Source organism: Peromyscus maniculatus, chromosome 6 (assembly GCF_049852395.1).
Source record: "Peromyscus maniculatus bairdii isolate BWxNUB_F1_BW_parent chromosome 6, HU_Pman_BW_mat_3.1, whole genome shotgun sequence".
NCBI classification, from domain to species: Eukaryota; Metazoa; Chordata; class Mammalia; order Rodentia; family Cricetidae; genus Peromyscus; species Peromyscus maniculatus.
In genome coordinates this window covers 106,857,190-106,884,674 of record NC_134857.1, presented here as the reverse complement: position 1 = coordinate 106,884,674, position 27,485 = coordinate 106,857,190, and the positions used below count along the sequence as shown (strand labels likewise).

Here is a 27,485-nt window from a genome sequence, read left to right as displayed (position 1 = left end):
TGTACTTATGTACACACACACACACACACACACACACACACACACACACACAAGCACATCTGTGAACATTCTCATATAGATGCTAGAAAAAAAAGAAAGCATAGAGGTTTGAAAATTTTGGGGTAATTCAAGGTAAAAAAAATGTGAGTTGGAAAGTGGAAAGTATGAATGTTTTAAATACAGAATGAGATTTCTTAGTGGGGTGGGTCTTGGTCTTTTCTATACAGAGAGAGGGAAAGTGTTATTTATTTTTTTTAGTGGACTTCAGGGTGAGAAATATTAGAGAAGCCAAGGACAATAGTGGAAAGCTGGTCGGAGACACCCTTAGTTTCCCCTTATGACCCGAGAGATTCATTTGCTTGAAAAATACTTAGCTGATGGCTCAGGTTGTCTGCCAGCTCTGTGACTGTAATTTGAAATTGGCCAAAAAGGCTTTGAAATTTAATTTGCAGTAAACACAAAGAAGAGCTGTATGACATTATTATTTATGAGACTTCTGTAAGAGATGCAGTGGAAAGAATTAATTCTATAATCAGTTTATTAATTGGCTCAAAGTTTCTCTGTAGCTCTTCTCTTTTGGAGATATTTGTCTTTTTCTGACCTCCGCTCATCTTGCCTTGGGGGAGAGAGACACCTTGGGGACTGTCGCAGAATAATGGGCAGATGGGCAGATTTCTTGCCTATTGGTTAGCTGGGATGATTTGACTTTAAACTTCATCCTAAGGGACTGCAGCCACTTACAATGGGGTTTACTTGGTCGCCAAAATGTAATTAAAAATAAAGATAGTATTTCACCTTCCACTCTCCCATACTATTTCTATTTTATTTTTAATTCTGGTTACATTGGTGACAGTGTTATCCCTGATGAAACCTTGAGGAGAGATGGGGGTTTGTTCCTTTGTTCTTTTGTTATCAGGACAGGACAGATGTAACTGCAGCTTTATGCAGGAGGCAGCTAAGGGAAGCCTCTCATTACAGAAGAGTCAGGAAATCCCACTGGAACAGTCCTGTGCTCTCACTTAGTAAATGTGAAACACAGGATGAATAAGCAGCGGGTCATAGTATCAAATGCATGGCTCTGCAAACCGCATACCTTTTGTGCACTTGTCTCTTTTCTTCCCTTCCCTTTCTTTTTTAAGACAAAATATTTGTATTTTTTTTCAATTAAGCCGAGTGTGTTTTGAGGCAGTAACAATGACATGTAGTGAGCATGTGGTCAGGTTATAGTTTAATACTTTTATGAGCTCAGTAACATACTTCAGTAGCTAAGACCTCCTGAAACCAAAGCATCCTGGAATCTGCAGCAAGGATGTCAATGCTGTCGGACATGGATGAAAATATTAGTAGGACTCCACTGAACAGTTCTGAGCAGTGTACTTTAGCTACACACACTGTAAGACATGTGCAGTGTGAATCATTTTTTTAAGAGGGAGAAAAATGTGAAATGTTTTGAAGTACTGGAATTGTTGGAATGGGTGTTTTGAATTGTTTCTACATAAAGAAAATGTATTGCCAGATAGATTTGGTCTAGGCATGAGGATAATGTGTATGAGAAGTCAAGGGTATGGGTTAAATACAAGAAAGTCGAGGCTGAGTATGGGAGTGGAAAATGTGACTGCAGTCCCTTGTCACTCACTGAGGCTTACCTTGCTTAGTTTTCTATAGAACGAGAGACACAGATGACTCTTATAGAAGGCCATGGTGAGAGAGAGCCACAGATGACTTCTTGCAGAGGGCTAGGGAGAGAGAGACAGAGACAGACACACACACACACACACACACACACACACACACACACACACACACACAGAGAGAGAGAGAGAGAGAGAGAGAGAGAGAGAGAGAGAGAGAGAGAGAGAGGACTTCTTACAGAGGGCTATGGTGAGACACAGAGAGAGCCACAGATGACTTCTTGCAGAGGGCTAGGGAGAGAGAGAGAGAGAGAGAGAGAGAGAGAGAGAGAGAGAGAGAGAGAGAGAGAGAGAGAGAGAGAGATGACTTCTTACAGAGGGCTCTGATAAGAGAGAGAGCGAGCCACAGATGACTTTTTGCAGAGCGCTATGGTGAGAGTTGAGGCCATTGATCTTGATAAAGATGTTCTGTGAATGTCAAGGGTCAACCAAATGCAGTACCAGTTTGCCTCCTCATTGGGAAATTGAATTCTGGTTTTCCCAGTGGGGTTTAAATGGATTCCAGAGTAATGAAATACCAATCCTCTGTGTCTCTCGAGTCCTTTTCTATAGTCTCTATTCTCACTTTTACTCATTTAAGTGTTAGTCTGAAGGAATTTCATGCCACTGTGTACTAGATTTCCCAATGTAGTACTGATGGTGCTGAATTCTGGAAGAAGTCTGTAGAGTATTTGTACGGGCCCCAAATCTTTCAGGTAGGCTGTAATATGTCTAGGAAATATAGCTCCAAAGTAGCTCCATTTATTTTGCAGTGTCACCAATGGAAGACATAAAATTCTTTTAGGGGGAAGGGAAGTACTCTTCTCCACTTAAATGAGTCTTATTTGTTTTATGTTACCCAAGCAAATTGTCTGCTGTGTTCTTCAGCTGGTATGGCATTTCTAGGACTCAAATCCATGGACAGTTGTCTTCTGAAAATAATCTGTTAGCATCTTTTTTTTTTTAAAAAAAAAAAAAAACATTCTTGCAGTTCCATCAGAGGAATTGAAATTTGGAGACACCCCATAAAATAACTTCTAGTCACATGGACAGCATAGGCACATTCCCATGATCACAACATGGCTCCGTGGATAACAGCTCAGGCTGCTCATGCAGAGAATCTAAGTTCAGTTCCCAGCATCCCTGTCAGATGGTTCATAACCCCCTGTAATTCCAGCTCTGGGGTATCTGATGTCTCTGGTCTCTTTGGGCAGCCTCACACATCTCCCCACATACACAAAATGAAAGACAAGTTTTTGTTTGTTTGTTTTGATTTTTCCAAATAGGGCTTGCTTCTCTGTGTAATGGCCCTGGCTGTCCTGGAACTCACTGTGTAGACCAGTCTGGCTTTGATCTCACAGAGATTTGCCTGCCTCTGCCTCCTGAGTGCTGGGAATAGAGGCATATGACACCCACAGCCCAGCTTTTTAAGACAAATCTTTCAAAACAAACAAACAAACAAACAAACAACAGATCTTGATAAACAGGGACTCAAGGAATGCCATGAAGCCTCTAGTGTAACAACGTTTCATCTAACCTTGGATTATGTGAGGAAGTGTGTGCTCTGAATGGCTAAGCATGTGCTGGGGCCAGAACTTTGGAAATCACAGGTACAATTTAAACCATTTTCTTAGAAAGAAGGCACTCAAATTGGCCACTAATTCAGTTAGTGGTCCACCCAGGAAAGGCATTGTTGTGTCCTTAGTAATTCATCCTGTGGAGTAAATCCTGAGCTCAGGGTCTCTAGTGGCTTAGCAAGGAAAAGGAACTCTCCAGGGTGTAGCACTTACAACACAGTTTCTCCTTTACCGATCAAATGCCAACAGTGTTATTAGCCTGTGCCTTGCTGTGGTTTTGAAGAAGTGAGCTTACTCTCTCTCTCATAATAATGGCTGACAGTTTCTGTGTTCAATTCCAAGTTTAAGACAGAAGTTCTCTTCGTTAGGACCCTTTGTGAACATTATCAAGAATCTCATCCTGCAATGGAACTCGGAATGTTGAAAATCAAATTGATGGATGTTTTATTCTTAGAGGGTGGTTTCTGAAAGAACTGAAAGAATCTTTCACCACCCATTTGTTGCTAGCTTGATATTGGCAGCCACCAGCTGTCATCTGCCTGATTCTCTCTTCTGTCTTGCCTTGCCGCTGCTCCAGGGATGCTCTGGGTTCTGAAGGACAGGCCAAGCATCATCCCTATCCTTGATGATGCTCCATGGCTTGCTGGATGAAACTGCAAAGTCTGCTGGGGCTGTGGTTCCAGTAAATGGATCTGGAGCTGTCCACTTATCTTTTCGTCCTCTTCACTTCATTTGTGTGTGACTGTAGCTATGCCAAATTAGCCAGCAGAATGGAATGAGTAGTTTGCTGGGGACAATTAAAAAAAAAAAAAAAGAGGGAAAAGTGCTCCAACTCAAATAGAAGAGTTGGCTTATGTGCCAGTATAGAAAAACCCTGAATGTAGGTTAGATTTGAAGATGATGATTATGGGAAAAGAGAGGGGGAAATTAGGCAAAAGCTTCTTGAGTCTTAAACATTCCTTATAATAGCCAAGAGGAGGAGTTCACTGATGTTTGTACCTCTTAAAGGGAGTAACTAGTTGGGCTTTCCCAGTTAAATAAATCTTAGCAAAATAATTTGGATTCATCTGCACTTTATTCAACTGATCAACACATTACATGCCCTTTGTTCAGAATTGTTGGTAAGAAAATATTGATGAGAAAAGACTCGCCCATTAAAAGGAGCCTTCCCAGGAATGATTTTAACTTTCACAGGTTAGAGTGAAGGTAGGAACAGAAAATTCTCGGTGAGAAGAGAGTATCTCTTTCTATATGTCCTTGAAGAAAAGTATTGCATCTTAATTAGCTCTGTATCTCTAGAGTAGAAGACAGAGCCTGGCTGTCAGCACTACCTGGTGGTGTTTGCTGAGGGCATATTGACCTGTTTCTGAGCATGTGTGGAAAATGAGAATATTACTTGATTCACTTTGCCCAATGATATCCCTCTCTTCTTTAGTCCTGGTATAAGATGGCGTATTTGAGAAGTTGTTTTGGCATTTCCCCTGCATTATGAAATTCATTTCCTTACATAAATATTTAAAATGTTAATAACATATCTGAGAACTGTGTGGAGAGATACAGAGGTTTTTTTTTTTTTTTTTTTTTTTTTTTTTTTTGTGGGTTATCCAAGAACTAATGTCAAATATCTCCCAGACTAAACATTTCAAACTTCTGGAACTCATCCTTTGTTCTAAGTTAAGTTGACATGTACTTAAAAAAAAAAGAAGAAGAAGAAAGCAAAGCAGACTTTCCTATCACTATAGATGCTGTAAGTTAGTGACAGGGGAAGCTCAACTAAAACAAACAAGCAACAGCAATAAAGAAGAGCATCGGCTTTAACTCAACATAGAAAAGACAGTTATTAGAGTTAGGGTGTAGCTCAGGAGCAGAATGCTAGCATACCATCCAGGAAGTCTTGGGTTTGATCTTCCTATTGACAACAAAACTACTTACCAACGGGGCAGACTTTCTTTGGTGTCTTCCGGGAGAATGGGTTGTCTTGGATTTATCTGTATGGGAAGAAAAGGCAGATGCAGATTAAGTAGCTACTGACTTGTGTGATCAGCACAGACAAGAAGTGGAGGAGTGAGGGGCTTGGCAAAGGCATTTACTAAAGTTGTTAGAAAATTCCGCCTGAGGGCTAGTGGGCAAAAGCACTTGCCACGAATGCTGGATGACCTAAGTTTAGTTCCTCAGATTCATAATGGAAGGAGAGAAGTGACTCTCAAAAGTTGCCCTCTGACCTCCACACACACTCTGTGGTATGCACTGGGCCCAGTAATAATAAATACACTTAAACATCAAAAAAGAAAACATCGTCACTTGATACTTCAAAAGAATCGAGTTAGTTGTAAGACCCGAGGATGGTAGACTGTAGAGAGAATAAAGAAAACAGGAATAGGAAATTTTATCTTGGGAGTTTTCACGGGCCTACCAAATTAGGATGTGGCACTTCTCCTAGAAGCTCTCATGTCCTTTTTTCCTTAACAAGAATGTAATCATACACTGTATTTTGATTTAATCTGTCTTCCATCTTCCGATATAGATAGCTTTGAGTAGACTGCTTGGAAGCATAGATGCTTTTGAGCACTTGCTGCAGGCAATTGAAATTTATTCTGAGAATAGTGGGGACTCAAACACGGGTTCCCAAGGAATAAATGCACAGCTGTCTAGAGTTCAGACAGGAGCACAGAACAAGGCCCAGCTTGTTGAGCCTCGTGGTTCAAACCTGGGAGGAAGGAGATGGAATAGTAGATAGTGGAAGGAATCCATTGGATGTGTTTCTGAGGCAGGAACGAAAGACTGTGTTCCTGGATGTCAGTGGTGGGAATGAGAAAAGGAAAGAGTGATCAGTTCAAGCCTCGTTCACCAGGCTCATAGATTTAGGGACTTTTAGCAGGGGACAAAAAGAAAAGGTAGACAATGAGCAGCCTGTCAGCAGAACCCAGTGTTTCTTGTTTCTCTGTCACTGGACCTAAGCTGGTTCAGGTTTGTTTGAAAATGGACCATTATTTTCCCCCTCACTATATGTAAAGAGTGATTTATTTACTTTATTAATATATATATATATATATATATATATGTGTGTGTGTGTGTGTGTGTGTGTGTGTGTGTGTGTGTGTGTGTGCATACCTGCTTGTCTGAATGTGCGTCACATGTGTGCAGATGTCCATGACCACCAAAGAGGGTATTGGAGCCCTTGGGACTGGAGTTTAAGGCAGTGGTGAGCTGTTTGATACCAGTGCTGAGAACCAAACCTGGGTCCTCTCCAAGAGCAACAAGTGCTCTTAACCACTGAGCCATTTCTTCAGCCTTCTTTTTATTTTTATATTTTATTTTTACAGTTGTATGGCACAGAGAGTGTGAAGGAGAGACATATTTTCCTCTTAGCCGTAGACAAGTGCAAAGGACAGTTTAGCATGCTACTGCAGATATGTAGAGCAACCTTCAGACTTTGAAATGTTCCATTAGGGAGAGATTTTTTTTTTTTTTTTTTTTTTTGCTGGGTTACCTTTTCTGCGGGAGATCTGAACAAGTGTTGATTCACTCCACATAGAGTTCTGACAAAAGACTAAAGAAACAAGCCTTAGCAAGTATGGTTTGCTGAGCTGGTGACTTTGTTGGGGTTACCTGCAGGCACATGGGGAAGAGGTTAAACATGGGAGCATGCATAACTCCAAGGCGGCTGCGTCATGGGCTGCATCACGGAGCGACCCACACCAGCACAGATGACAACTCAGGAAAGCTGCATCTTCAGGTTCCCTGTTCAGTTTTCAGGCGGCTCCAGCAACGACTGTTATTCCTCAGCAGTCATTTGCTGCTTCTAAACCTGGAAAAAGGGCCTCCTGAGTCTCAAAAGTCTGGTGAACTTCCTGAGTCTTGTGAATTTCTCTCTCGCCCCAGGAGGGAAGTTGTCAATCCAAAGGAAACATTGATGATGTCCCCTATCCTAATTGCTCTTCTGTGATGTAACCTTTCTACCACACCACGCACAGAGGCACTCTATTTCTTCACCCCTTGAACTTGAGTGCATCATTTGATGCTTTGACCAATAAAATATGGCAGAACTTTTTATGACCTGACAGTTTCCATTGTCTACCTCTTGGGTGCCAGCTGTCATGGAGGAATGCATCTACCTTGGGATCACAAAACGGAGAGATGCTCAGGCCATCTGGAGAAGCTCTGAGGAACAAACTGACATACAGGAAAGAGTAACAAGTACCGAGGAGCCAGAGAGTTAATCAGGATCCACTGTAGAGGTGGACTCCGCATGCATAACGTGAATCAGAATGAGCCAGACAGCAGATCCTGGCCTGAGTCCCTGACCCACAAACTTGTGAGCAAAATAAAAGCATTGATAAAGCCAGTAAGTTTATAAAGTAATTTGTGACAGTAGTGGATTAGCATCAGTATGGACTGGTGGGAGGTAGAAGTTAAATAGTAAACTAACTTTTCAGTTTCAACGAATCTTAAATGTGAGGGAGAGTAGTGGCCCAACATTAGTGTGATAGTTTGAATGAGCCCGCAAAGGCTCACAGGGAGTAACATTATTTGAAAGGATTAGGAGGTGTGGCCTTGTTGGAGTAGGTGTGGCCTTACTGGAGGGAGTGTGTCACTGGGGGTGGGGTTTGTGGTTTTGGAAGCTCAAGCCAGGCCCAGTGGCTTACTCCCTCTTCCTGCTGCCTGTGGATCAGGATGTAGTATGCTCAGCTCCTTTTCCAGCACCATGTCCGCCTGTGTGCTGCCATGCTTCCCCACTTGATGAGACTGTGTTAAACCTCTGAACTTGTAAGCCAGTCCCAGTGAAATGTTTTCCTTTATAAGAGTTGCTGTGTTCATGGTGTCTCTTCACAGCAATAGAAACACTAAGACAATTAGTTATTCATTTAGAAGGGTAAAATTGCAAACTGAATTTCTTTACTACTCATTGTCTTTTTTATTTAAAGACAGAAGCTGTAATGTTTATCATGGATTCCCAAGTATCCTTCACGGGAAAGAGTAATAATATAAAAACACTAGCTTACCTCTACATTAGTTCTTTTTTGCCTCTTCTACTCTGATCAACACATTTTAGTAATCCCTCACCTAATCTTTCAGTGTTTAGAAGCTTTAGGGGAAAATTATCCTACTAGCTTTTTGTTGTTGTTTCCTTTTTAATTTTTATTTTGCATCTATTCATTTAAGAAAGCGACTCTTGTAGCCCAGGCTAGCCTAGAACTCACTTTGTAGATGAGATGACCTTGAATGTCTGATACTTCTGTCTCAGCCTTTGAAGTGCTGGGATCACAGGTAGGCACCACCATGCACACTCAGGATCAAACCCAGGGCTTTGTGTGTGCTAGGCAGGCACTCTTCCAAATGAGCCACATCCCCAGCTTCTACTCTGTGTTCCTGAAGTTCAAAATAATAGCTTCTTGGCCTTTTGCTTAAAACTTGAGTGTAATACCTAAAACATTTCTACCTGGGGCTGAGTGATTTATATAACTTTTCTTCTCACCCTGGGCACATCTGAGCAATTTAAGGGTCTATATGTTTGCTGCAGGTGAAGAATCCCAAAGTTCACTTTAACAGAATGATAACTACTGGAAGGCATAGACACTGGATTCAGAATGAGAAAACTTGGAATGTGTAGCCTTGAATAGAGAACCTTACCTAGTGGATTCTAGTTTACTACATGTTGAGATGGGCATGGGTACTGGGTCTGATGGTCTACGTTCCTTTCTGATGCCGTGATGGCTTGTGTTCTCACGCATCTCTTAAATATGATTTGTTTATACGGGAGTTAAACGCGGAGGCTATGGGTTATTTATGTGCTGGGTTTTAACCAATAGGCTTATAGGTTAGAGGAAAAAAATTATTTTCACTGAGTAAAACTTGCTTGATATTACAAATGTTTCCAGGGGTAGTCAAGTTACCCTGGCAGAATGTCTGTCAAGGACACAACCTGCTCCAGCGTCCCAATCCTTTGCAGCTACAGGGAAACCCAATTAGAACATCTATTTTCAAGAACTCGTATCACCAGAGACTGAGGAAACAGTGGAGCAGGCAGGTAACAGTACGTCCTAAAAAACTGACCTAGCCCCGAAGACGCGCACGGAAAGCTCACCCACATTCTGCTCGTCTGTGAAAGGCTACATTCAATCTAAAAGACTGTGGCTAATATTTACATATTTATGTAACAGGAGACTAATACTGATTTCAGTCATTGCGGATTTGGAGGTGAGGTGGAAGTCTCGGATTATACAGTGTGGGCTCCAGTGGCTTTCTATTTAGGTTCAAAAGGTAAAATTTGAAGCCAAATACCCGTTTGGTAAATCTTATGTCTGGAATAACATGAAAACAAGATTCTGATTGACTGCTACTAATACTGCTTTAAAATCCACCTTGCTGGGTTGGGTGACTCACACCTGCCGTCCCAGTACTACAGATATACTGTGGCAGGAAGGTCAAAAGTTCAAGGGCAGCCTCAGTTTCTTAGTGAGACTGTCTAGAAAAACAACAACAACAAAATCCACTCAGTGGACCAGTTTCTGAGTCTGCTCCCATCAGGATAGGACACCCTCTAAGTGTATCAGAAGCAGTGACTTATGTTCCTTTGGCTGTCTAAAGGGAACAGTCCTTCACTGTACTCATTTAAGTAAGAATTAAGGGTTCCTTGGTTTCAAATAACCATAGATAAAGTTTGACTCAGGCTTTTCAACACTGACCCATAACAAGACTCCCACAGCCGGGCTCCTCTGGCTGTGATGTGGACCTTGGACTTGGTTTTTCTACTTCTAACTGGTTTTGGTATCCAGAGAGTAGCAAATGTTCCTGAGTCCTGTTCTCTCCTTTCCTAAAGGAAATGGATTTCAAGGATGTCCCCTTGAAGGCTCCTCTTGCCCATCCCTCTTGCTTCTCACTTCTTTCTGACCTGTGACCGTGACTGTAACACCTTTAATGGTGACAGACTAATGAATGCACCTGTCCACTCCATCACCATCATCTCTTCCAGGATGCTGCTGTAGTCTCAGACGAAGCTCTTCACACCCTTCCTTCAGCTCTCATTCAGTAGCCTCTTGTAAAGAACACTCTTTTGAAAGTGGTGCCCATGTACACTTCACTTCTTCCCTAGACCATTAAAGAGCTACATGCGGGTTTTCTGGCTGTTTTAGTTACCTTTCTTGTTACTGTGAGCAAATACCTGCTAAGAGGCAACTTAAGAGAGGAAATGATTTATTATGGTTCCGGGTTCAAGAGGACAAAGGTCATCATGTTAGGGAAGGCATGGTGGTAGGTTGTATACTCTTAGGTATCATACACCGGCAGTGTGTTAGTTTGGTACAGTCGAAACAAATGTTACAGACAAGCTAGTTTAGAAAATTTATTCCTCACAGTCTTGGAAGACCGGCACCAGCAGTTCTGGAGTCTTGACGTGGGTCTACTGCTTCCTGATTTGTTTCTCACTGAATCCACAGATAAGCAAGATGAAAAGTGACCCTCCCCTGTGAGTTCCTAAAAGGCCACTAAACTCATGAAGGCTCCACCTTCAGGCATATTCTGCAGTAATTTATGTGATGACTTGATGTTGGAGCGTATCCAGGGAGTTTCCAGAGGGGATTAACATCTAACCCAGTAGACCAAGTCAGGAAAAGTCCTCTCTCACTGGTGTCTAAAGTCGCCATCTAATCCAAGGGGTATCTGTCAGAACCCAGATGGAATAAAAAAGTGGATGGAGGTGAGATATCAATCTTTTCCTTTGGGACTTCTATCTCTTTCTCCTCCATCTTCTCAGTATTCCAGTTTCTCTCTGATGCCTTCAGCCTCGGACTAAACCACTAGCTTTCTTGGTTCTCCGGCTTGTAGGAGATTATCTTGTGGGATTTCTTAGCCTCCATAATTGCATGAAGTAAGCTGACTCCCATATTAAATCTATTCCAGTTTTAGAAATCCTATTGGTTTTATCTCTTTTCAGAGCCCTCACTAATATGCATCTCCAAAGGCCCCAGATCCCACCACACTTAGGATTTCAATGTTTGAAGTCTGAGGATCACCAACATTCAGGCATTAGAGATAACTACATGGGCCAGGTGTGGTGGTACAGAGAACTACACATGAAGGTGACAGTTGATACATAACCACACTTGGTGATGTCTTAAGGCTAGGATTGAGGCATCAGAGGGCACTCACACTGTGCATCTGAGAAGGTCACTCTCCCCAACTTTCATCTCGCACATTGTTCTTCAGGTAGACATGTCAGGACTTTTGATTCAGATGATCCCAATTACAAGGCGCTTCCTCTAAGCTTTCCCCATTTTGTGCTTCTACACTTTACAAAGAGCCGCTCACAGTTCTCTGGTGAGTCTCACATTTAGAATAGGAGTTCTTCTGGGGAAAAGGTGGCTTAATTCATGCCAAGGTCCCAACACATGGATCTCAGCGTTTGGTATCCTTCACACAGCAAGTACCTGTTGAATAAATAATAAGTGAGTGATGTAAGGGGAGGGAGAGGCTCAAAGGAGAGAGAGAGAGGAACTACTTCACACTGGTGTTGACAGTGAAACGTGGGAGCGCTCCTGCCTGGTCCATGAGCCCGGGGTTAGCTCCCGGGGAGATGGAATACTGTACAGAGTCTACAGATCATCTCTCAAAGAGGAACAGTACAAAACAGGATGAAGTAAGAGCAGCAGGCAATTCAGGAAAAGCCCTGGAGGTGGGCAGCCCTTGGAGCCAGAAGTGCCACAAACACCAGGGCCTCTGTTCCTGTGAATTCTGAGAAGGTGAAGTTTCCCTTTGTTTTCTTTCTACCTTTCATTTTGCTATGTTTCTCCCTTTGGGGAGGGGGAAAAAGAAAAAAAAAAAAACCATAAAATCAAGAAGCCCAAGAGTGCCGCAAAAATGGCACACTTTATGAGATATGTGAAATCTGTGGCTTTTCTTGTGGGAAAATCTCTGAGGGAAGCAACTTAAGGAACCAAGGGTTCACCGGGGCCCACAGGTTGAGGGAGCCGTCCGTCATGGCAGGGAGGAGGCTGTGCTGAGGGTAGCTGTAGCTGTGGTGGCAGGGATGTGAGGCAGCGGCTCACACTGTCCACCAGTCAGGAACCTGAAAGAGATGACTGTTGCGTTAATCCTTTGGTCTTTTTACCTAGTTCAGGATTCCAGACCACAGAGGCTGCCCCTCACATTCAGGGTGAGTCTTTCTACCTCCTGTATGTGCTCTAAAAACACTGTCACAGACATGCCCAGCAGTTTGTCTCCTAGGTTGATCCTAAGTCCTGTCGAGGGCCTGGGGTGATGGATCAGTGATTAGGAGTGCGTGCTCTACAAGCATGAGGAGCTAAAATCCCCAGCACCCGAGGCGTACAGGACTATGTGTGCCTGTCACCTCAGTGCTGAGGGGGTGAATCCTGAGGGCTCGCTGGTCAGCCATCCTAATCTAAGTGATGAACTAGCCTCCAGTTCAGTGAGAGGCCCCTTCTCAAGACAATAAGGCAGAGAAAGAGAGGAAGACACTCGACAAACTTCTCTTGCCTTTGCATATTCACACACGGCCACCTCAGAATTCTCACATGGAGACACTGTACACACATTCATATTCTCCTCTCTGTCTCACACTTTCTTTCACACACACACACACACACACACACACACACACACACACACACACACGCACACCCCCCCCCACCACCACCACCACCACCACCAACAACAAAAACAAAAAACCCATCAAATTGATATCAAGATAAACCATTGCAAGTTCTAAGTTCCTGTTCTCTGTAGGTCAAGAGGGGGTCCACAGTGATTACCCAGTAACTTTCAGCAGCAGAATGCAAAGAATGTATCCAGGAAGAGAGCTAGGAGGAAAAGGAGGAAGGACAGGAGTTGACCCGAGAATATGATACCATAAACCTACAAGGCACCCCTTCCTCATACCTCTTATAAGTGGTATTTATCTCTGTGGCTCTACTGACCCCCCTTTGATTCCTCACTTTCTAATCAGGCCGGCGCCTTTATTCCGGGAAATAAGACCCATTTCTCACGGCTCAGAACTTTGATGTACTGAGTGTCATTCATGTAACATGCTAAAGTGAACAGATGTGGTTGGCTACCACTGGCTAGCTACTGTGAAAAGCAGCGTCACAATTTCCGTGGCTAACACACTGGAGAAATAGGTTTCCATGCCTCTCGATATCAGTAGAAAAATGAGAATTGGCTCCACATGCTAACAGAGACCTGCCCGAGCCTTTTGCAGTCTGTGGCTCTTCCACCTCATGGGTGAGGTCTTCCTCTGTGTTTAGCTAGCATACATGTAACAAGAGCAGAGCATCATTAGGGGTGGCCTTTACTAGCAAGCCTGAAGGTGGCGTGCAAGTCTACTCATATCGTACAGGGTAGAACCAAGTCTCATAACTAACCAACCACACTGAGATGGGAGACTATGGCTGTAGTCTCTTCGTAGGGTGGCCACAGCCAAAGTATCCATGTATGACACAGAATAGTAAGACATTATAACTACTATCTTCACAGTTGTGAAGTCTGAAGTCCAAAGTTAAGGAGTCACCCAGAAAGAATGGGGCTCAAGGATGTAGCTTCGTTGCTAGATTGCTTGCCTAGCATGCATGCACAAAGTGCTGAGTTTGACCCCCAGCACAGCGTAAAACTGGGTGTGGTAGCCCACGCTCTAATCCTAGCACTTAAGAGGTAGAGACAAGAGGATCAGCAAGTAGTTCAAGGTAATTCTTTGTTACAAGTCAAATTTGAGGACATTCTGAGCTTCATGAAACCTTGCCTGGAGCGGGTGGGCGCGCTGGCGGGAGGTGGGGGATGCAGGGGTGGGGTGGGGGGCACAGTAGTCGGGTCATGTTCTTTCTGAAGCTCCAAGGGATGCCTCTCCACCTCTTCCTGAGTTCTGGTGGCTGCTGGCACTTCTTGGCATTCCTTTTCTTGCAGCTGCATCCCTTCAGTTTCTGCCTTCGTCCTCGCATGCCTCCTTCCCCGTATGTCTCTGAGCAGGTCTCTCTTTTTGCAGACCACGGCCACTGCAAGTTAGGACTTACCCTAAACCATCACAGCCTCATCTAAGTGTGGCTGGATCTGTAAAGACCCGGTGTCCAACTGCAGCCACGTCCACACGTACGAAGACACTGACTGACAGTTTCACTCATAGCAATGGTGTTCCTGCATGGTACCTCCAGAAGAAAAACGGACTGGGGAATTCCTGTCCAATTTCTGCCAAGCTGTTAAGGTTTTCAGCCCCGGAGGCGAAGCATTTTGAGAACTTTACCGAACTGAACCTTTTAAACATTGTTTCTATGAACATGCATTTGTAACATCAGACAGCTCTGACTCACAAATGAACTTTGGAAGGTGATCTGTCTCTAAGGCATAAATGGCTTATTCTCCAAAGAACTTTACTCCACTCAGATAGTCTTGTGGTTAAAAAAAAAAAGTCTGATTTTAGATTTTTAAAATACTATTAGTTCTAATGGTTTAATAAAATAGAACAGGCATATTAAAATTAATATAAGCACCTAGAAATCTCCATGCCTTTAAGGTATGTGGCATAAAACCCATCAAGACCTCACCCTTTCTCCGTATGGGTTGCTGACATGTGACTGGTTTCTGCCCCTGGCGTTTCCATCTTAGTCTTACTTTGCCCGTCTTTCTTCATTGTATAAAGCGGCTGCTTTTCATTGACTGTAGTCATGATTTAGTGGAGGAATAGTGGATTTCAACCAAAGGAATGTAATCTCTAGGTTGTATTAACTTTGTTACCTTGGGCAAATCAACCCAACTGCCTGTGCCCTGATTTTCTTATCCATATTGGAATTAAAATGAGTCTTCTCCCTTTGTGGTTATGAGAGTCTCATTAAAAATCACTAAATGCTTATTGTGTGCATGGCTGTGGGTGCTCTATATTCTACAGTAAAGGTAGAATATAGAGCCCTGTGCTTGTGAGGCTTTCTATCCCTAAAGAAAACAAAGTGTTGATGAATTATAAGCTGTGTTATAGATTTCAAGTGTTAGCATCATTTCTACCCTGAATCCATCAGCTCCAATTTTCAAATATGCTTAAAAATGTTATTTGAAAACATTTACAGCTTTTAGATAACAAGAAGAACATAAAAGAAAAAGAAAATCTAAGATTTGAAAACATCTACTGTGGTATAAACTCAAACTCATGGTAAATATTGAAAATGTCCCTTCCTTCCTTCCTTCCCTCCTTCCTTCCTTCCTTCCTTCCTTCCTTCCTTCCTTCCTTCCTTCCTTCCTTCCTTCCTTCCTTCCCTCCCTCCCTCCCTCCCTCTCTCTCTCTCTTTCTTTCTTTCCTTCTTTCTTTTCTCTTGTAACTCAGGCTGGCCTTGAACTCTCTGTATGATAAAAGGTGGCCTTTAATTCCTGATCCTTCTGCTTCCACCTCCCAACTGTTATGATTACAGGAGTGTACCCCCATACTCCTTCCTTTCTTTCTTCCAGGCACATCTTACTCTGTAGCTCAGGCTAACCTTGATATTGGATTGATCCTTCTGCTTCATCCTTCCACTCACTGGTACTACAGTCATGTACCACCACGTTTGGCTCAGTATTGAACGTATTTTTTTATTGTATTTAAAAATAGTTCCTTGGCCTCTACCAGATACTGTACACTGTGTCAGGTTCACGGGGCATGTCAACATATATATAAACCCTGCCTTCAAGGAGTTTAGAGTCCGTCTGGCCTGCATGCTTACTACACATTGTTAGGATAGAAATGAAAGAGTTTCTGGATGAGAGGCACAGACTAAAGACTTCAGAAGGCAAAGGAAGAACAGCTACTCACTTAGACATTTGGACAGTCCCTCCTGGGTGAAGTAGTTATTATAGGTTAATGTAGATGTTTACCTCTATCGGGAGCCGGCATTATGTTAGTGCTGTTCTTTCACTCTGAAAAACAAGTATGTGTAAGATTTTCTATTTTTCTATTTCTATAACAGCACTGTTATGCATTGAAATTTTGTGCTCTCTCCAAAATTGATGCTGAAACATCATCCTGGATATGATTGTCATGGGGGAGGAAAGGCTTCAGGAGGTGACTGAATCACAAGGACAGAGTCATGAATGGGATTAGGGACCTTTCAAAAGGATACTAGCTGGGCCCCCTCCTTTGCCCTTCGGCTTCCATCATGTATCCACAGCAAAGAACATTTAGATACTGTCTTGGGAAAAGATACTGGGCCCTCTCTAGAGCCAAAGATGCTGTGCCATGATCTTGGATTTCCTAGTCTCTAGAACTGTGAGGTGGACATTTGTATTATTTATGAATTATCTAGTCTCAGACACTTAACACCAGAAACATATTAGGACAAATACTCTGGCTTTTTTTTTTGTTGTTGATTATTTAAGGCAGAGGACTGAACCTGGGTATTTAAAGTTGTTCATTGCCTATATGGAAAGCACCATTATAAGAGGTTGGCCAAACTCTATCAGAAGTTACCAGATCATAAACTGCTATAATATGAAGTGTGTTTGTTTCCGGTTTGTATAGAGATGAACAATGAGTATTCTGATTTGTCTACCAACTCCATTGATTGAAAAGCTGATTCTGACTTTCAAGAATGATTTGTCTACCAACTCTATTGATTGAAAAGCTGATTCTGACTTTCAATGACTATTCATAATGTTTCTCTGGTAGACCTAGCTGCTATATACATCTTTCTTCTTTTTCTGAGGACTTTCAATGGCCGTTCTCCTTGACCGTACTATTTTTCTTTCAGAGAGTTGCTTGGCTAGATCCCTCACTTCATTCAGATTTCTGGGGACCGTGCCCAGGCACCTTACATAAACCATCATCTGCCTCACATCACTCTCCGCCCTACTTTTCCCACATAGAACTCACTAATAGTTTTGCTTCTCATCTAATCTCCCTGTTAGAATATAAGCAACCTAGTGACAAACATGTTTTCTGTTTTCTTTGCTCCCATGTCCCTGGGGGTCAGAGGGAGTCTCCCTGGTTCTTTGTTTTGGCCACATGGTAGATATTCAATACATATTTATTGAGTCATAGTTCAGGTTTCTAAGCCGAGGTTGCGCTCAAGAAAAGTCAAGTCAAGGAACTCCCCTAGAGAAGGGGAGGGAACAAGGAAAGATGAGGGAGGATGGTTGGTAGACAGGGGACATCTTGGAAATTTTGGTGTGGACTCTGATAACAGTAGAAGTTACTTCTGGAAGCTTCTTGTAGACATTCTCGTAGGGCTTTGTGTCAGAACAAAGGAAGCTCGGAGTCTTTGCCCTGTCTGTGGGACCCCGGTGTCACTGTGGCATGGTGCTTGTGGGGTGGATGTGCTGGAAGAGAAGCAAGGGAGAGGGTGAGGGCGGCAGGTGAGGCTAATGTGCAGTGTGGGATGTGGCAAGCATCTCCAGACAGCGAGGCAGAGAGAAGGAGCAGTGAGAAAAGAATGTGAAGTCTTTGTTGAGGTGTTTGTTGGGAGTTGACTTCATTTTCATGTAAGAAGCATCTTTAAGGGAGACATTTCTGAGTTGAGAGCATCACATTTGTGGTAATAATGGGATTCCTAATAGAAATGCAGAAGAACTTTCAGTCTTCACAACATACTTACATACATTATCTCCCTGTTTTAATTCTCACTGTTTTTACACTTAAGTGTTCTGCATGCTATACTTTGAGTTTTCTAGGAATAAGGATGAGTAGTTAGCATGTGTGCTTGTGCAAAATATATCTGGCTCTGCTTGCACCCACAGTTTAACAGTAAATATAGAAATAGCCACCTTGATCCAATAGATGAAATTAGGATTCTTGTTACATAAGCAAACCACATTGTCTTACCCAGAACAGTTCTGGAAAATCAGATGAAAAGGTCCCTGAGATTAGAGCTCATGTTTTATTCACCAGTCAATCGAACTGTGCTCAGAAAATCTCTATAATAGGTATGAAATGTTTTACCTCCATGACATGTTGTTTGTCTTACATATTTAACAGACCTTGGTTAACTGCTGTTAAGGAAGGCTGTTGTGTTGGTTCTGAGAAAATCAACGATGATCTTCCCTCCTTCCATCTCTAGGCTGTCAAGTGGTGAATGGGTGGAGTGGGTGGGAGGGTGAGGGCGGTGGGGGCGTGGGGGTGTGTGTGATTCAGGTGCTATCAGAGCTTGCCTTGCCAGGCAGCCCAGGAGGGAGTGGTCAGGTCGCTGATGGCTGTTGAAGCTGTTCTCAAGCTTGGTGACAGAAGCCATCCTTAAGCAGAGTTTTAAAAGGGTATAGCCTTGCATCAAGTGACTAGCATGGTAAAAAAATGTAACTTTCTTATAATTACTTTAGGAGATTAATAGACTCCATTTCCTCATCTGGACCCGCTACAATGCACCCCTTCGGGTTCAGACATTCAAGTGTCATTATTTTCTCTGTATGCATTGTGTCTGTCCCACTGAAGTACCTGGAGGAAGAAAATGAAGTGCAGGTTTTTATGCGTGGCAGGCACGGATCCTGTAATGGGTGTGTCCAAAGGCAAGCAGCAGGGTTCCCCAAATTGCTCCTGTCCCGGGCATTCTTTTTTTTTTTTTTTCCACAGCGTTCTTTATTGTAGCCTGTCCCCCGATGGTAATTGGTTGAATCCGATTTAACAATGCAGTCAGATAAACAGTTGTGGCAGCTGCTACCATGGCAACGTCACCGTCCTCGCCCTCCTAGCGCGCGCCCCTTCCCCACCCCTCCTCCTGCTCCCGCCTGCCTCCTGCAAGTGCATGCTCGCCAGTGGTCTGTTCCCGCGGCCGGGGTTGATGGCACAGCTATTTCCTTCCCAAACTGCTCAAAATGATGAACGAAGATGCAGCTCAGAAAAGCGACAGTGGAGAAAAGTTCAACGGCAGTAGTCAGAGAAGAAAAAGACCCAAGAAGGTGCATTGGAGGCTCCAGAACGTCTGTATATAAGTGTGTGTGTGTGTGTGTGTGTGTGTGTGTGTGTGTGTGTGTGTGTGTGTGTGTGTGTGTGTGTGCCACTGCAAGGCTGGGGAAGCCGTGGGGGCTTAGGAGTAACTAACTATAGAGAGTAGGAGTGCCAAGCCTTGCTTTGGAAAGAAGCAGGTGCAAACGCCTGCTTTCTGGGGATTCGGAATGAAGCCTAGGGTTCACTATGAACCCGTGACTGGAGCACGGTGAAGTGAGCACGATAAGGTGTGTTCGGAGGCTCGCTGGGGCTTGCCATCTCCTATGTATGCTTTGGGTGTTCACTGGCTACAAGTCGTTTATTACTATTGTTTTTTCCTTTGAATGTCCGAGTTTAAGAGTCAGAACGTATAGCGAGGTGGCTTTGGAAGCACAACGCAGATTTTTGGCCAGCTGTGTTTGCTGGGTGATGATTTTGAGATGGCTAGACAGGGTATGCCTTTTTGGTCCCACCCTTAGTGTGTTCTTCCTATGGAGGAAAGACTGGTGACCGGAGCAGCAGGCTTCCCGGGCATGCTCTTTCTTTGCTTTCTTAGATCCTCTGCGGTTTTCTCTGACATTAGCGTGATAGCTCTTTCAAAGATTAAGATAAACAGCTAAAGATATTATGGGCTGGGGGGAGGGGTTGGGCACACAAAGCAGTGTGTAGGATTTCTTACTCTGATACATTCCCACATCCTTGATTTTCATGGAAATGACACCAATGTGCGTGCGTGTGTGTGTGTGTGTGTGTGTGTGTGTGTGTGTGTGTGTGTGTGTGTGTTTTGGGGGGTTGTTGCGAACTAGGCGGCCCCACCCAGCACTTCTTTATGGCCTGACTCCTGGGTGAACTGTTGCCTTCTAGAGCTCTTGAGCCTCACCTTTGAAAGAGATGCTTCCCAGATCAATCCTAAGACCCCTTCATATCCTGGAGGAAAAATATGGGCGGGGTACTTCCTCTGATTCTCACAGAAATGATTTCTTCTGCTTTGATGTCTTTGGATTTTGAAAGGGCAGATTACAAAAAATAATAGTTATAAACAAATGAATATTTCTCATTTTGCTACTGTTGGGTTTACATGGTGTTTCAAAACTATAGCTCTGTGGTATAATAAATGTCTCCTAGTAAAAGTCTAAATAATTTGAAATCTCTGATAATTAAAAGATACAGCTAACAAGAGAGTGGTGCATTTGTTGTATAGTGTCATGTGGTCATGTAATTCCTTAGAAATAAGTGTGCTCACACATGACAGTTTTTTAATAATAGCACACAGACAGTGATGTCTGATAAAAGAAAAATAGATAATTCAGGGAGATGTGAGCACAGAATCCTTAAGTACCTGAGAGTTCTGGATTTCCCATCACTGCAGGGTGTTTTTATAGCTTATTAGCTGATTGAGGTGGGGGCCACGGATCTGCTGTAACTCACACTATCATTTCAAGATTCCCCTGGTTTTTCTCCGAAGCCTCTTTGCTGCATTAGAAGCAGGATCCTAAGGATTGCTAAGGGCGTGGGGTAGGGATCTCAAGGAAATTTTAAGCTCTCGAAGATGATAGTAAATTCACAGGACCAAAGCCATCTCAAAGTCTGACAGGACACTGAGACACTAAAACCCTCCATGTAACAAGTATAATGTTCCTTTAGGTTTCATTTTTCTCAGTTGATTTTAGGAGTGAGTGTATTCCTTTTATAGCTAAAATATAGTAATTTTAGTAGCAAGTTTTGAATATATATGTGTGTGCATGCACTTGAACACTGAATTATTGAGTGTTGAAAGCCATTTCACCTAAAAAGAATTGCCCTTAAAAACACATGTATTACATGGTGGAGAGGATGTGTACACACACCCTTAATATGACCAGTCTCATGAAAGTAGGTTTGAATCTCAGTGCATCCCTTCACATTTCTACTCACATATGTGAGTACTCATCTGTGAACACAGAATAATTGTATACATGCTTGAGTATCTTGTGAGGACTCAAAATAACAGACACAAAACTATTTGGACCCCATGTAATGTCTAGTTGATAAAATTGTGTGCTATTATTATTTTCTTAATGAGTGTTTATTGTAGTAAGCCTTTCAGGAGGGAAGTCTGTTATGCTTTTGAAAGAAGTGAAATAACAGAATATGTTATTAGTGTTGAAAGGTTAGCAGGCTTAAAAACACTGAAAGTTATATACTCTAATTTGAAATTATTTAGAAAAGTATATCCCATACAAACCATTGTGATGTATATGAATGCAGAATGGAGCTGATTATTGTTTCATATTATTTTGCACAGCATGTAACTTAAATTTCTTCCTCCCTCCTTCCTTCCTCACTTCCTTTCTTCTTTCTCTTCTTTTACTTATTTGGTGTGTGTGTGTGTGTGTGTGTGTGTGTGTGTGTGTGTGTGTGTGTGTGTATGTTCATGTATGTGGGTGTATACACACTTGTGCACATATAGAATCCAGAGAAGAACTTGGGTGTTCTTAGGAAGGCGATGGCTTCTTTTAGAGCATCTCTCATTGGCCTGGTGCTTCCTAATGATGCTAGACCGACTGACCAGTAATCCTGAGGGCTACTCCCATCTCTTGCCCCGCCCCCCAGTACTGGGATTACAAATGCACACACACAATTGTAAAAATATGTGACATTTTGATCTGGGGATTGAATTCAGGTCCTTATGTTTGCAAGACAGCACTTTATTGAGTGAACCATCTCACCTCCCCCTCCAATTTTTCTTGCTGTAATACTAGCAATTTGGCTTTGTGTGCTCTAGGTAAACTCTCCACCACTGCATAGCATCCTTTAAATTTTTTCTGTGTAAAAACTAGACCATTAAATGTTCTTTGGTTAGGAAATAATAATCAAGAGATAAGCATCTGGGAAGGACATACAAGCTGAGAAAAGCAAGAGCTGGAGCCAAGTCCATGCCAAGCCCTCCAGGTGGCAGTGGTTTTTTTTTTTTTTTTTTTTTTTTCCAAGAGGTTCACTGTGATCTGGTGTGGAATTCTGAGTATCCAGGATGATTGTCCACCAGCTTGCCTTGGCGCAGGTAGAGATCCATCTGCTCATCATGTTCCTTGTAAACATGCCTCTGCTTCAGTAAATGGAGAGCAGATGGTCCATGACCTCGTCTTTATACGTCATGAAAGTGGTTCTGAGGGGAAGGACTGGAGGGTCTTTGGCCACAAGAGCCTGTTAGAAAACAGGCTCAAGGAAGTGTTTGTTTATAGCAGAATTTTGGTGAGTTCCGTAAGGACAGCGATTTCTTCAGGGACTTTCATGTTGACCTTCAGTAACTGAACTTATTAGCCTCCTCTGCTGTGACCACTAGGAAGTCACCTGTGGTTGAACTATTGCATTTTTGACCTACTGCAGTGAGCAGGAAGATATACAACACAAGGCCAGTGGACCATTGCAGTGAGAGGTACCCGGGGAATCACAGGATGTGGATTGACCTTGATGACAGTATTTGCAGTAGAAAGGGGTTCCCAGAGAGTAGGAGTTCATTCTCTGGACGACATATCATCAGAAAGCAGGTACAATTTGGTGTTACGAGAGCCGTGATTAGCAAAGACATCTCTCTCATTTATCAAAAGATGGGGTGCTTGGTATTTTGTGGCTTGGGCTATGTCTGTGCTTTGTCTGTGTTTGGACATGATAAGGGTGAGGTGCTGTTTCTGTCTTGCTCCATGCTGGTCACAGAATGACCTTGGGAGATGTGGATGCTCCTGGAATTGCCTTTGTTCAATAGGACACCATGGCCAGCTGCTGGAAGTTAGTGGCTCCTATTTGCTCTTTCAAGCTTCAACACAAAGACACTTCTGTTGAGAGGCAGATTCCTTTATTATTGCATGCTCTTTAGGTCCAAGGAAAATAAGTTGTGGCTAGTAATGCTGCTAGTATTTCAAAGAACAGTTTCCTTAAGACAATTATTTCACACAAAATCAGTATTAACGAAGGTGAAGAATTGAGGTCGATGTTCCAGGGGTAATAGGTGGAGAAAAGGCAAGAGGCTGTGCCAATTTTGACTAGACTCTGGGTCAAAAATGAAACATTAGGAGCTATGGAAGTGAAGAGTATAGGGAAGTTTTGAGTGCACTCTAAATCCGAGGTGACTCCACAGAAACTTCTTATTCCACATGGTATTAGAAACTTCTTATTCTGCATGGTATTTTGGCTGATCATATTAAAGCAACCTAGAGGCATGCTGTCATGCATCTCGACTTGCTTTCCAACTTTATGCCAATAAGATGGCAGTGACTTGGCCCCAGAAGAGGTTGAAGGAGCCTTAGAGAATTTACATGAGTGAAAATGGAAAAGGCCAAGCATCAATCACATGTGACAGTTCCTTAAGACCTCTAGGCTTGGTAAGTTGTTCCAAGACAAGTCAACATATAAGTGGCTTCATAACTACTTTTGTCATTTGGTAACATGCTTGTAAATAGATAAAAGTAAAATGGAGGTGGTGTTGTTTTGAACAGGGTAGTGGGATAAAATAGCTTTGTAGGATACTGTATATTTGTTTAAGGTGCTTTGATACAGGTTGTTGGAATAGTCATGAATATTGTGACTTTTTTCATTATGTTTGTGTTTTAAATAATTTTTAACATTTGTTTATTTTCTGTGTTGGGATAGAGGTACACTTGCCACAGGGCACATGTGGAGGTCAGAGGACATTGTGGGAGTCAGTTCTCTTTTTCCATTGTGTGGATTTTGGGATGGAACTCGGGCCACCAGCCAGACCTTGGCATTTTTATTTCTGTATACTTGCTACTGCCTAACTAGAGAGATGACAGATGTGTGTCACCAGATGTGTGACTGAAGTGTTGCAACATAGAAATCTGAGTAAGCAACACACTGAAGATCTTATTTTAACAGCAGCCACACAGAGCATGGCTGGCTGGATCTGATAGTGAATCTAACGTTGGAAGATTCACATGCTCTTGTGCTCAGATTGGTTCTAAATTAAAGCTGGTGTCTTCCCAGTTCAATCAAATAGAGAGGTTTTCATGCATAATGTGTCCTGAGTAATATCTCCATTTTTTGTTTTTCAAATAACTTATAATTTGACCTTTCATTAGAACATCAATTTATAAGACAAAATGGTCTATGTTGCCTGAAGACAGCAATTCTCTGTCACTGAAGGTATTTAAAATGACCATCTGTCAGGGGTGATGGAATTTTTATTGGATGGAAAAATTCTTTCTAACTTGTCTTCTGTAGATTTTCAGTACCTTTCTTCTTTTATCTATTCGTCTTTATGATACTTTGCAATGGTGATTTGATATTTTGATAATAATTTATCCTATAATATCCTGATGAGAGTAATAGGTTTCAAAGTATTTTTTGCTTACCACAACTACCAGGACTGCCTGGGAAGTCCTAGAAAAATTAAGTTCTTTGGACCCACTTCAAACCTGCTATTACCAGAGCAACATTGAGGCATTTTTAACAAGCTCCAGTCTCTTCTCTCACTCAAGTTTAGTCATTACTTTAGCAGTGGTTAGCAGGGACTATGCTTTATCTTAACTGGGCATGGCGGTATGTGTCTGTAATAGAAACGTGAGGATTCATAGTTCAAGGCCAGCCTTGGCTACCATAGCAACGAAGGTCAACTGTGTCAAGACAATCAGAACAAAATAAAATCAATTAGCTAACATTCGGAAAGGAAAGCGGAATCTCTGGTTAGAGTTGATACATTGCTATTCTGTGGCTCTCACAGTTAACCTTTGTTCTTTCATCTAGATGCAGAGCAGTGAGCGATGCAAGGGGACAGAAAGCATTATTTTCTCTCTTCATCCTATGTCTGAATCCTAGGATTGCTTTACATTTGCTCTCATGAGTCTTCTTCCTGCTCCACTAGTGGCATATGTGGAACAGTTTCTCCCAAGGAAATCAGATTGAGCTGAACTGCTGTTCTCTTTCTCTCTCTCCCTCCCTCTCTCCTTCTCTCCCTCTTTCCCTCTCTCCTTACACACACACACACACACACACACACACACACACATACACACACACACACACACACTCTAAGGTTTTGCTCTGTAGCCCAGACTGGTTTTGAACTCTCAGTTACCTTGCCGTAACCTCCCAAGCTCTAGGGTTACAGCTGAGTGCTGCCACCCTGGCTTTCCATGTCTCTTGAGAAGCTTCTTTGATCCTCATCTGAGATATCCTCATTCTTTCTTCTCGTGTTATTTCTTATCTTCAATGACTGCACTTTATAAGATGCTCTCTCCAATGTATGCTAATAATATGTAAAGCAGACATCCTTCTTTGCTATCTAGAATGTTCCCCCAAGCAGCACTCTTTGGGCTCCATACCTTGTGATAAGTCCCCGTATGTAGATGTTCCTAGAAATTGGTCTAGACAGACAACGTGCTTGACCTGGAGTGTCTAGGTAAAACAGGTGGAACAGCGCAAACAGATAAGTGGGTACCTTTGCGTGCATTAGGCACACCTAGTTAAGCTAGCCTATAAGAGTAACACTACTTTCATGATTTTAGGTCTAATGTTCTTTTGAGGAACTCTCTCACTCTTAGTGTTTGTTCTATTACTGGTTCCTTCTCATCCATTCTCTGCCGAAGTGTTGGAGGTCTCTTTCCCTCTCTGTAAACTTCCTACAGTGACATGTGACTGCACTTAGACAGAGGCTTCACATCTTCAATCTGCCTTTCTTTGTCTTGTCATGATTCGGAGCACGGGAAATTATGAAAATGCTTCTAGCTTGTTTGCCTTTCTGCTGCTGTTCTTTTCTAATTGCTGTTGGTAACAAAGACAAAGCCACTGCTTATTTTTGTCTCAGTGGACACTGGCAGAATTCATGACAGCAAATGAAGTTTCCACTTCAGTTTTCTTTTACTTGATAAGACAAAGTTGACATTGCAACAAAATGAGGTATTTTGATAGAAAACATTCTTCTGTGTAATTGAGACAAGTCAATATTACAAATGATTCCTTTTATCTGAATTTCGCTAGTATTTCCTGTCTCTTAAAGGAAGGTCAATCTTTTAAAACCAGAGTGAGATGGTAAAATATGACCCACTCAATATATGCTGTAATCTAGGGCTGGGTGTGGTGGTGTATGCCTGTAACAGCAGCACTTAGGAGGCAGAGGCCAGGAGATTGCTGTAAATTAGAGGCCAGACTGGTCTGTGTAGCAGGTTTTAGGCAATTGAGGACTACATAATATAGTGACACACACATTGTACATATATCATACATAATATAGTAACACACACACAGGCATACACATCTGAGGGGTCCAATTTTCTATTCTTTTGTTTTAGTACTGGGGTTCAAACTCAGGCTCTTATGTATATGAGACAAGTTGTTTACTAGTAATCTACAGTCCAGATCTGTGTGTGTGTGTGTGTGTGTGTGTGTGTGTGTGTGTGTGTGTGTGTGTGTGTTTATTTATTTTTTAAATAGTGTCTCACTACATAACTCTGACTGGATTGAATTTGCTACATAGACTAGGCTGGCCTTGAAACCACAGAAATCTGCCTATCTTTGCCTCACAAGCACTGGATTAACAGGCCTGTGCTGTCAAGCCCAGACCTCCAAACCTGTTTTTGTTTGTTTGTTTTAATTCCTGTTTTTCTTTGAACTCACACACAATTATTGTCTTCTATATATTAATTTGTGTTTGTAGTCATTAAAACAAAGACCTAGATTTCTAACATTTGCTTAATGAGCCTCAGCCTCCAAGAATCAGTCTGTTCTAATCAGTTTAATGTAGGCGTTTGCTCCTCAGGTGTAAGAAAGCTCCCTCGATGCAGTCATTTGACATTGATTTGCTGGGTAAATCTCACTGTTAGATGCAATGGACCAATGGACTGAAAGTCAATGACTAGATACCTTCGTGGAATTTACAATCCGAGTGGACATTACTATCCAAGAATAAAGTAATGAATAATCCAGAGAAATAGTATAGTGTCATGTACATGTAATGTCACAAGTATTATGGCTGAGAGTATAAATAAGCATATGGTTGTGCGCTGTCAGGAACAAACTCTATAGAACTCTGCAGAATCAGAGGTCAGTGAGAGTTGGTGAGAATGGTAACCCCAGTGGAAGAGCAATAGTATTGAACCCTGGAGTTTGACAAATACTTGAGTTAGAAGAACTTGCACATTCAGACACTTTTTAGCCATATAATTCCTAGGTCACTTTAGGAGTTAGGAAGCTATGGAAAGAGATGTTACAATATAGAGAAATGAAAATTGGGTGGGTGAACTGTAACACAAGTGGGTGCACTCCCACATGGTTATCTGTGTGCTCTGAGTTCTGGGTCAGCTCAGGCTTCCAGTTCAGAATCCAGTTTGTTTGGGAAACTTACTCTGTGTTCTGCTCCTAAAATATTTG

General features: G+C 42.4%; 1 protein-coding gene across 12 annotated transcripts in view; it reads left to right on the top strand.

The window, feature by feature from the left end:
* The first annotated feature begins 18,929 nt into the window (after positions 1 to 18,929).
* Positions 18,930 to 27,485, top strand: part of Ank2 (ankyrin 2) — a 313,942-nt gene continuing 305,386 nt past the window's right edge. For 3 of the 12 annotated variants that reach the window (XM_042279894.2, XM_042279885.2, XM_042279883.2), the window contains exon 1: positions 18,944 to 19,099. In XM_042279894.2, the coding sequence (XP_042135828.1) occupies positions 19,016 to 19,099 (84 nt within the window). In that variant the 5' untranslated portion in view covers positions 18,944 to 19,015. Of the gene's footprint in view, positions 19,100 to 27,485 lie in introns of all 12 variants that reach the window. The other 9 variants (XM_042279895.2, XM_042279890.2, XM_076574966.1 and 6 more) reach the window with 5 other exon arrangements.